At 38.0% G+C, this 10,975-nt stretch overlaps 1 protein-coding gene across 2 annotated transcripts in view; it reads left to right on the top strand.

The window, feature by feature from the left end:
* Positions 1–163: 163 nt before the first annotated feature.
* The window catches only part of postnb (periostin, osteoblast specific factor b), a 12,845-nt gene continuing 2,033 nt past the window's right edge, over positions 164–10,975 (top strand). Inside the window, exons 1-21 of one of the 2 annotated variants that reach the window (XM_035680194.1) lie at positions 164–329; positions 756–854; positions 3,927–3,991; positions 4,185–4,342; positions 4,422–4,586; positions 4,683–4,829; positions 5,163–5,304; positions 6,348–6,560; positions 6,685–6,819; positions 7,526–7,674; positions 7,834–7,970; positions 8,160–8,290; positions 8,403–8,533; positions 8,815–8,917; positions 9,046–9,113; positions 9,489–9,534; positions 9,632–9,661; positions 10,192–10,305; positions 10,378–10,425; positions 10,749–10,826; positions 10,920–10,958. In XM_035680194.1, coding sequence (XP_035536087.1) covers positions 217–329; positions 756–854; positions 3,927–3,991; positions 4,185–4,342; positions 4,422–4,586; positions 4,683–4,829; positions 5,163–5,304; positions 6,348–6,560; positions 6,685–6,819; positions 7,526–7,674; positions 7,834–7,970; positions 8,160–8,290; positions 8,403–8,533; positions 8,815–8,917; positions 9,046–9,113; positions 9,489–9,534; positions 9,632–9,661; positions 10,192–10,305; positions 10,378–10,425; positions 10,749–10,826; positions 10,920–10,958 — 2,311 coding nt within the window. In that variant the 5' untranslated portion in view covers positions 164–216. The remainder of the gene's footprint in view (positions 330–755; positions 855–3,926; positions 3,992–4,184; positions 4,343–4,421; positions 4,587–4,682; positions 4,830–5,162; positions 5,305–6,347; positions 6,561–6,684; positions 6,820–7,525; positions 7,675–7,833; positions 7,971–8,159; positions 8,291–8,402; positions 8,534–8,814; positions 8,918–9,045; positions 9,114–9,488; positions 9,535–9,631; positions 9,662–10,191; positions 10,306–10,377; positions 10,426–10,748; positions 10,827–10,919; positions 10,959–10,975) is intronic. The other variant, XM_035680195.1, reaches the window with a different exon arrangement.

Raw genomic sequence — 10,975 nt, 5'->3', positions numbered from 1 at the left:
AAAAATGCACTAAATATAATATAACACAAAAATGATAAAATACATTTTTGCATAGACAATTAGACATGTGGGGTTTGAGAGTTTCTGGGTGGTCCATGCATGCATGAAATGTTGCCATCCTCCTTGAGTGGAGGTTGAGACTTGTGGTATATAAGCTCTCACTCTGAGTCCTCTGCCGTTACTCTGGGTCTGGAAGGGCTAGCTAAGAAATCAAGGATGAAGCTCCTTTTTTTGGCTGCCTTTGCACTCTTTGTGCTCTCTGACAAGGCTGACTCTTCAGCTTATGACAAAATAGTCGCCCACAGTCGCATCAGGGCAAGAAAAGAAGGGTAAGCTTATCAATATTTTTCATTCTGATTATTATTTTGCATGCAATAGTATTGAGCCTTGAGCATAAGAAGCATCAATAATTCTTGTACATTTCTGTCTTGTCTATTTTTTTTAAGGTTTAATAATATTACATTTAACCTATGGCGTGTATGTGTAAACCAGCAGGGCTATAGTTGTTGAATCATAGCTCAAATCTGAAAAAACAATTTCATATCTAGAAAGGGTGAATGTCATTATTCACATTTGACTGCCTGGTTTCAGAAGGGGTGGTTGGCAAATAATTACTTTGACAGTCTTGTCTTACCCAGCAGGGCAGTTATAATTTAAATATGAATTATTTCAGAGTTTTATAGAATCTTACCAATGTGTTTTACTTTACTAGTGATTAATGCTTCATCTTCTTTCTCACCCTCATTTCTTATCAGACCCAATGTCTGTGCACTCCAGCAAGTCATGGGGACCAAGAAGAAGTACTTTAGCACTTGTCGTAATTGGTACCAAGGGGCCGTCTGTGGAAAGAAAGCGTAAGTGTTGTTTGACGTTTCCAACAGGAGAAGTTGTTTCTCCTCTTTAAAGATGAACATTACAAGCAAATTCAGAGACTATAAAGTTTAGAGTGTTAGTTTGTAAGTTTCTTAAAATGTTGTATTTCTCTTCTGTGTCTGTTTCTTCTTCTACTACTGCTTTATCGTTGAAGGTTTTCATGGAAACTTGAATGTTTCCATAGAGACAGACATCTGTTATCTCACTTTGAATTAAACTACCTCTTAAAATGAAAAACACATTTATGGACATAGCCCCAAATCCTTTGTTCTGAAGACTGTCCTATTCATTCCTTTAAACTGAAAGTTAGGGTTTTCATAACTTAGGAAGCCTGGTCAACACTAGATGCCACAGTGGTGAACCACTGATTCCAGGATATGATGTGGCTGCAAAATGTTGACTGTTCATGAATGGAAAAGCATTCAGCTCAATCATTCTAGACAGCCTCTTTTTCTCTTATTGTTCCAGCCCCCTCAGCACTTTTATGTTTAAACATGGATTGATGCCATGCCTACTTTACAGTCTCTCTCCCTCTCTCTCACATGCACACACATATTCAGCTTGCCCTCTATGCCTGCATTTATTAAGTCATGCTCAGCTCTCTAAATAGGCTTAGCTCTTTTCACGATGAATGCAAACTGTTCACTTAACTTGGAAAAAGATAATGTTTGGAACAGCCAAATAATTTTATTTTATTTTATTAGAATTTTGTTTCTGAAATAGTTTTTTGATTCAGAGGATGGACAAACATGTTAAAGGAGAATTTATCTTAAACAGATTAGGTATATACATACACATATACATCAGATAACAAATGTAAGCAAGTGTTATTATCGTGACACAGATAACATTATTTTTTGTAACCCTCCTATCATTTCTCACAAGCTCCCCAGATGTTTTTGCCATCTGCAAGAATAATTACAAAACATTTTGTTCAGTCAGCATCACTTTCAGTGGAGGTGATTAAAAGGCAAACAAACAATCAGCTGTAAATCCAACACTGATTTAGACCAGCCAGGACTACAACATTTATTCAAAATGGAAGTGGTATAACTTATCTTCTATTGCACTTATGAGCAACAGGGAAGCATTACCATTTGCAACATGTAAAATTATTCAGAAAATCTCACGGACCAAGATTATCTTATACGGCTTAAATTGCACTTTTTACTGTATTTTCTGGCAATTGGTGCTTTTCATTTCACCCACTGCGGTTTAATTTAACAAATGAGAATATTTCTGAATGTAGAGCAGCTGTGTCTCCAAGAAAACATTGTACAACCAAACTGCCTATTAGTGATGGGTTGAATTGGAATAAAGCCATATATAACTTATATAATGTTTGACAAAGTTTTCATGAATCTTAGTGGAAAGGTTCTTTTATAGAGATGCTGACAAGTCACAAGTTTCCAACTCCATGGCCAGACACAATCCCTCTGTGTGGGATTGCAATGTAGCGAGCGTTTTGCTGACTCTGCCCCAGTGGGGCTTGTGTGATCTCATCCCAGTCCCTCCAATTCCATTCAACTTTGATTCTAATACAGCTAAGAGGTGCAGTTAGCCATGACCCTCACTGAAGCCTCAGTCTGTACCCTGTCTGAGAGAGACATCAGCAGTGGATATCAGCTTTGAGCAATCCTCTACAGTAAAGGGAACAAGTCTTCTCCTTAAACCCAAAGTGTTTAGTCATTAATTGCTTATTGTGTCGTAAATATCCAACACCAGTGAACAACCATCATATCCCTGTGCATAAATGTTTGTATTTAATTCCACATGGACTTTTATTATTTATTTTTCATAATAATTTATGAAATGTTGGGTTTTTTGCCCAAGTGTGACTATTTAAAATTTCTGTAGCATCTTTTAGTTATCAAACCATGCTGATCACTATTGTCCCTTTTGAACAATAAACGACACACATACGGAACTTTCTTTGTGCTCAGATCCTCCTTTTCTGTTATGTAGAACCAATCCTTCACAACCAAATATAATGCTACATGTTGCGACATTTATAGGACATCAATTTGTAAAAGACGAGGACTTGATTATGTTCTTACTATTTGTCATAATTATTTTAATCATGCTTAACTGAACATGGGGGAAGAAGCAGCTCCCTGTTGGGGTTTTCTAAAAACTAGGAAGTCTATAGTCAAGTCTGGACACATGTGGTATTGTTTACCTCTAATAGGTACATCTGTGGTGTTCTTTATATCTTGTGGGTCTTTTTACTGTTGCATACCTGTTAGTTATTTGGGGTGAAATGTTCATCTCCAAATGTCTGGTCTTCAAGAGCTGGAAACAATGTTAGTAGTAGTTCCAACATGCTCAAACCTGCTGACGCAAGGGATATAGTCTTGCTTATATGTTACAGCTGCACTTTGAATTTTACGACCCTCCCTAGGCTACAGTGTCCAGCACTGTTTTCAGTAAGTGGAGAGGAGACACTGCTTCTCACATGTGTCTCCACCAGTAGATAAACATTTATGATTTGGTATGATATCTAATTTAGCTAAATTGAAATCACAATGGTCATTCTTTACATTATTAGTCTTTAAGAAAAACTGTAAAAACTCTGGTGACAATTGAATAATATTATTTTTCAGATTAGCTCAATACATCCATACAGACCATCAAATCCTTTAAATGTTCCCTGTTTCAACCAAAATTCCCTAAAACTCAACTATAATTACACTGCAGTTTTTCAAGGCCGACATCTTAATGTCTGAGGTTAACCAAATGCCAAGTAGAGTCCAAACTAATTGTTTAGCTTCAAAGAGGAGGTCTTGGTAATATAAATCTACTACTGTAATGGTAGCATAATCCTTGAGGCACCCTTTCCATTAGGTTTTGGCCTATAAAGGAGATAATGAGTAACATCTGGAAACACAAGAACTAAGCCAAATGATGATTCAGCTAAAAACATGGCATCCAGAAAAAATACAAATCTCTAGCTCAGCTTGAAAGATGCTTGCAAACACTATTAAAACTATAAAGGATGTGCTACTAATTTGAGTTGATAACCACGTTTGTGATCTGTGTGTTTTTTTTTGCAGGACTGTCCTTTATGAATGCTGCCCAGGCTATATGAAGCTGGAGGGCATGCGTGGTTGCCCTGCAGGTACAGTGTGTTATGTGCTACAGTGTAGTTAATTTATAAAGGTTAGATGAGTCAATATCCTCCAACTGTAGAGCAGCTGTGTGCTATTTTTGAAATCAGACCAAACACATTCCAGAAGGATGCCTTAGCATATTGTTGACACATTCATTCAAGCTGACATCCAATAATGCTTTGTGTAAATGTCTTTCATTAGTGGCCCCAATTGACCATGTGTATGGTACCTTGGGCCTGGTGAAGGCCACTTCAACTCAAAATTATGCTGACATTTCAAAGTTAAAGCCTGAGATTGAGGGATCTGGATCCTACACCTTCTTTGCCCCGAGCAATGATGCCTGGGAGAATTTGGATGAGGTGAGTCAAGAACAAAACAAAAGACAGTGTAACCTCTCTGACTGTGAGGTTTTAACAACTATTTTCCCTCACCTAACAGACAGTGAGGAGTGCACTCGTCAGCAATGTGAACATTGAACTGTACAACGCTCTGCATTATCACATGGCCGACAAACGCTTCTTGACCAAAGATTTAAGGAATGGAATGACAGTCACCTCCATGTACAATGATCTCGGTCTCCACATTAATCATTACTCCAATGGGGTGAGTATTATCATTCAGTATTATCATAGCAGCCCCCTTTTAGTTGAACTAAAAACCTTTTCTGTGGTATAACATTGAAGTGTATGTAATGTGCAGGTGGTGACTGTGAACTGTGCCAGGATTATCTATGGCAACCAGGTTGCCACCAATGGAGTTGTGCATGTCATTGACCGTGTTATCAGCGCTGTTGGCAGGACAATCCAGGATGTCATCGAGGTTGACGATGACCTGACAACTCTGAGTGTAAGTGCACACATAAGACATAAGACATACAGGGAGAGATTAAATAATGTAAACACCTCAAGGACAAGGATATTGAAGCAATTGCAAACACAAAGTGGGTCACGTTGTGTTGCATGTGACTTTGAAATTGGAGTTTTCACAGCAATGTGAGACAATTAACAGGGAAAAGAAGACAATTTCCCATTTAACAGGGATAGTGCACATTAGTGAACATAATTTTTTTAATCCTAATTCATTTTTCAGATGATTATGTTGTTAGGTCTACCTTATGCAGTTGTTTCTACTGTACTATACTGAAGTAACTAAACATACTCAAACACAAAATCACCATAGGATGTGGCTCTAAGCGCTGGAATGTTGGAGAAGCTGGGTCAGCCAGGACATTACACTCTCTTTGCCCCCACCAACGAAGCCTTTGAAAGTCTGGGAATCGATGTGTTGGAGAGACTTCAGAGCGACAAGGAGGTCATCAAAGGTAAACCAGCATTTTATTCTTAGAGGTCTGTCGCTGTTCCTTAATGGACAAAATATCACTCAAGGCCATTCAAAACATTACAGCGGAGGCTGGGGATTTATATTAACTGTAGCAAACCAGGACCATATTTATATTTCATGATTAAGGTAGAGGAAAAGAATTGCAGTGGTTCCCTGGCGGCATGTATGGCAGACTAAGTCACCCATAAAGTGATTTTTTTTCATGTATTCAACTTCTTCCAATTTAAAACAGATGAAGCCACAAGGGATCTGGAACTTAAGCACATTTGGCAAGCTGTACATAACAACGTTTTGTCGTCAAAGTGTAATAAAAATAAGTCTCTAGTTTCAACTCATGCATGAAATTGTGGGTGGAAAGTCAAACAATGCAACACATCATTGACACTTTGATAATGTTCACTTTTTAGAGTTATGTATGTTGTGAGTAGATCAGGATTAATGTACTGTAGCTATTTATATTGTTCTCAAACATTTGCAAGAATTGCACCACTTGAATTGTCAGAAAACAACAAAAATCTTCAGAATCTCAACATTTTCAACATTAGCCTATTTTGCAACAACACAGAGGCAGGAAACAGCTGCGACATTGAGCAAACTGGTCAAACTGGCAACAACCCATAACTTTTTATTAGCCTACAGCTTGCCCTATGGTGTGAGATCAGACCATTTCACACAAAGTTAAACAGAACAGTGAAGAAATCACAAATCTACTCACTCAAGGACCCACGGGATCCAAAGGGTCTTAAGGTTCCCAGGGCGTTATATCCTCAGCTGCAGTGTAACATGAGAAAGAACATAAAACAGCGCATGCAGCCAACAGACATACTACGCATTCAAATAAACTACTGGAATGCATTTATATAGCACTTTTCTACCTTAACAGACAAAGCACTTTACCTCTCATTCACCCATTCACGCACATACACACATACACCAAAGGTGACGGTGCTGAACCACAGGCGACTGAGATCCATCCATACACTAAAACCACAATTAACTTAAAACTTTGTCTTGCCTTTTCAGCTCTTCTTAATTTCCATCTCCTGGACTCAGTCCAGTGTGCCGAGGCCATCTTAGCTGGCAGCTCTTATGAGACTTTGGAAGGTAACAACATTGAGATCGGCTGTGATGGTGAAAGCCTAACAGTAAACGGCATCAAGATGGTGCTTAAGAAGGACATTGTCACTACCAATGGTGTCATCCACCTTATTGACCAAGTGCTCATGCCAGACTCAGGTTAGACTCCCATCTCCTATTTTCCTCTTATAATGTACATTGTTTACTACAAAAATACATATATTTTGTCAGGTATATTTTTCAGCATATTTCAATCGTGTTGGGATTTCCTGTGTCCTTTAAGCTAAGCAGGTGATGGAACTGGTGGGAAGTTCCCAGTCAACCTTTGGTGACATGGTGTCTGAGTTGGGCCTTTCTGCTTCCATGATGGCAGACGCTGAGTACACTTTGCTTGCTCCCCTCAATGTTGCCTTCAATGGTGAGTCACATCCTGATAATTATGTCTTGCATGTACCTCTGTTTTCCTCTCAGTGGTTGGCTGAATATGAACCCTGGCTGCTCCACACTCTTTCACAGTCTGGCACAAAGGGGAATATTTTTTTTTATTTTCCTTCACGTACTGACTCATAGGTAATAGATATGTACATACATGGAGCTTGAGGGAAGCTATGGATTTATTGAGACACTGCAGAAGCTTCATGCCAGACCAAATACCCACTCCCCTAGAGAACATTCCTTGAACTTACCCGAAGGGAATGGAGATGTTTTGTTTCCGTAACTAAAATGTGTGATTAATCATGGCAGAATACTTTTATCTTTATAGACATAACAGTTCTAAATTTGTGCAAGGAATGCACAAGGCAGCAACAGCTGGATGTAACAGGAACCTTACCTTCAAACCATAAATTTACACTGACTTAAAAGTGCAGTTACCTACAAGTCATCAGACATGATTTGTAGGTTCCAGTACATGGTCCACCTACAGAACTGTGCAGTAAATTAATTCACTGATAGTTGATATGTCTTTGCTCACAGTTAGTATCATGGTGGCTGCTCTCTGGACTTTGTGGCTGAATTTCTGCTGATAAAGCCAATACATTAGATTTAAATGTACAATGTTGCTGGTACGTTTAATTTTTTAATGAAATTATAATATAAATATAAAAAATGTCTTTCATCTACAGATGAAGTGATGTCCATGGATCAGAGGTTGCTCAGGATTATCCTGGAGAACCACATCTTGAAGAATAAGATTGTCCTGGGACAGTTGTACAATGGCCAGCGGCTGGAGACCATTGGAGGAAAATTCCTGAGAGTCTTCATCTATCGCACAGTGCGTCCATTTCTCTGAAGCTGTGCCAAAAGCAAAATTGTGGCTGGGTGCCACTAAACATGCCTTATATGCATTACCACTGTCATTTGACCATCAATCTTGATATCTTTGAGACTTAACATTATCCCCTCGCCTTTTACTTGTGGATTATTTCTCCAGGCTGTGTGCATTGAGAATTCCTGTCTGATAAGAGGTAGTAAGGAAGGAAGCAACGGGGCCCTTCATCTCATGAAGACTTTCTTGAAACCGGCGGAAAAAACTATGTTTGAGATTCTGACAGAAAACGGAGGGTTTAAGTAAGTACAGAGCAATGTTGGTGAAAATGGACTGTGGTATTAAGCATAATACTCAAACCACATCTTTCTGTATCTTTCCATTAAATCCACATGGCACATATGGGAATGAGAAAGTGCTGTTGATGCAGTATGTCAGTTCTCAGCGGTTTCTGTAACGGCCAAGTTACTGTTTTCTTCTCTGTGCTGTAGGATCTTTTTGTCTCTTATGGAAGCTGCTGACTTGACTGACCTGCTGAAACAGGAGGGAGACTTCACTTTGTTCGCTCCAAGCGATAAGGCTTTTGCTGGTTTGAGCGAAAGGGATTTTGACTTGTTGAAAGGTAGATCACCCAGACTCCCTTTATTTTCTAATGTGTTTCAAACACTTATATTGCTAGTTGATAATCACACAAAAAAAATTAACACAAGATTGTTTATCATTCTTTATTCCAGGTGACATAAATGCTCTTAGAACCATCCTTCTCTATCACATAAATAATGGTATCTTTATTGGTGGTGGTTTGGAGACTGGGGTGACAAACCTTCTCAAGTCTCTCCAGGGCAGCAACCTCAAAGTGATGTTTGTAAGTATTTAGTCCAACAAGCCTGAACATAAGTCCACAAACTTGGCTTTAAAGGCGTATAAAACTTTAATTGAATTAGTAATTTAGTCAAATGATGGTAGTATCTTCTTTATTATGTGATAAAATCCCATCATCAATCTTGAATCTCTGTGACCTCAGCACTCTAATAACATTATTTACTGTAAAATAGAGTTCATTCCTGATATTCTAAAATACAGGTTCATTCAAGCCACTCATTTTGTGTTTTTCTTGTCTGTAATTGTTTTAACTGTCTCCCTCAGGCTAACAGCAGTATGCAAGTGAATTCTGTCCAAGTCCCTGAATCTGATATCATGGCCACAAATGGAGTCGTTCACTTTGTCAACCAAGTCTTGTATCCTGGAGGTACAATTTTCACCCAGTCAACTTTGTTAATATTCCCTTCCTTTTGTAAATCTGTCAAGAGATGCACTCTGCAATTTATAACTTTTGCAAAGGCCCGACTGTTGTTAACGCCCTGCACTTTCTTCCAGATATCCCTGTTGGAAGCCAGGATTTCCTCATGCTATTGAAGAGGATCATCACTTACATGCAAATTAAGGTGTCATATTAAAAATGTACTTCTTGTTATTAAACCTGCAAGGTTTACAAAGGGCAAGGTTCAGTCTTCTGTGTGCATGTGTTTTTTTTATCCCTCCTATGGCTGCCAAAGTAGAATTTATGTAACTCCATATAAAGTGCAAGACAAGATCCTGCTTGAAAACCATCTGTGCAGAGCATTTAGCTAGCGGTTTTATAGTGTATAGGTTCTGACTGAGTCTGACTTAATTTTGCTTTTAATCATGAAGATTTTCCACAGGTAAATGAATCATAAGATTTGTTATGCAGCACACACAAAAGAGTTTAACTATGGTCATACTGTAGGCTATTTTGTTATTGTGTATCTGCAATAACAGATTTCTACCTTTTTTTACAGTACATTTCAGGATTCAGATATCAGGAAATCCCCCTTACATTTATGAGTAAGTAACAACATTTGTGTTTTTATTTTGTACTTTATATATACTAAAAGGAATTCTCCACTGTCATTAATGGCTTTATATCTCCTGTTGTTATTAGAGAGGACCATCACTCGTGTCGTTGAGAGAGGTAAAGTAATGATGATTACAGAGTATCATCATCATGTGATTCCTAATCAGCAACAGTTGCATGCAGAAAGAAGAAATGGGAAAAAATAGGAAAGGTTAAATAGAAATGTGTACTGATCAACCCCTCCAGATAATTCCACACACACATGAAAGTGCATGCACACACATGCAGGGTTTAGCAGCTTAAGTAGCATTAATTAAAGAGAACAAAACCTCTTTTCTGCTACTGGCTAATTCCTGTACTAGTCAGCAGTAAAAACTGATTGAAATTAAATAGCTATTTTTTATATTTTAAAAACATTTCTGAAAGTAAAACACTAAATAAGAACAGATGTGCTGAAATGAAATATAAAAACTAGATGGCAGAAATCCTCTGATTATGAATCACATTTTTAAAGCAACCTTTCTGATCCAGTGAAAGGTCCATTTGTTATGTTACCTGCATACAAATGGAAAATTCTCTGTATCGAGGGGCAATGCTGGGCTTGTAATTTCAATGTAGTGAAACATACCTCCTTTGCTTTTTTAAAGTTCCTGATGTAACCAAAGTGACAAGGGTTATCCAAGGGGAGCCCACCATCACCAAGGTTACCAGGGTCATTGAAGGTCAACCCTCCATCACCAAAGTCACCAGGGTTGTCTCAGGTAAATATTTTCTACTTGAATCAATATGTCTTTAGCTTTATATCAAGAACTCACGAATGCTGTCATCTACAGGTCCTCAGTACTCAGAGAGCACTGGCACCTCCAACATCAACCTGGATGGTCAGTGATCTCCCAGTATTAAATATGGTTGTATTTGTAGTGGAATATTTGCCACTTATAAATATAAAATAAGTTCAAATCACACCCATTCATAATTCAAGTCATGTGTTACAAGTATTCTCACTAAAATATGATAATAATGGATGCTAATGGGTGATTAAAAAGAAGCTCAAGTTGCAGCTGTTTCAACACGTTTAGTTACAAAGTGAATGTTATTCTTCGTGTATTAAGGCTAGGTTGTCATATTAAGTTTCATACAGTACAATGCATCTTTGTACAACATATTGCAGTTTCACGTTAACGATGTTTTTGTTTTTCTTCAGGAGCTGAATTTTCTGAAGTTTCCACCATTGAAGGGAACGCTGATTTTGACTCTGAAAAACTTACAAAAATGATCCAAGGTTAGTTTTATCGGTTTGTAGCCCACATCTCAGTGACAGGGAATTAATAATTCATAAATAATGTCTGACTTATATGTTTGTTTGCCTTTATAGTAGGCAGTACAAGAAGAACCGGTCCCCGAAGAGTTTTAGGTAAAAAAAAAAAAAAA

This window comes from Morone saxatilis, unplaced genomic scaffold (assembly GCF_004916995.1).
Source record: "Morone saxatilis isolate NCDOM2014 unplaced genomic scaffold, NCSU_SB_2.0 Contig8, whole genome shotgun sequence".
NCBI lineage: Eukaryota > Metazoa > Chordata > Actinopteri > Moronidae > Morone > Morone saxatilis.
The sequence above is the reverse complement of the archived record's forward strand: the minus strand, read 5'-3'. Positions and strand labels throughout refer to the sequence as shown.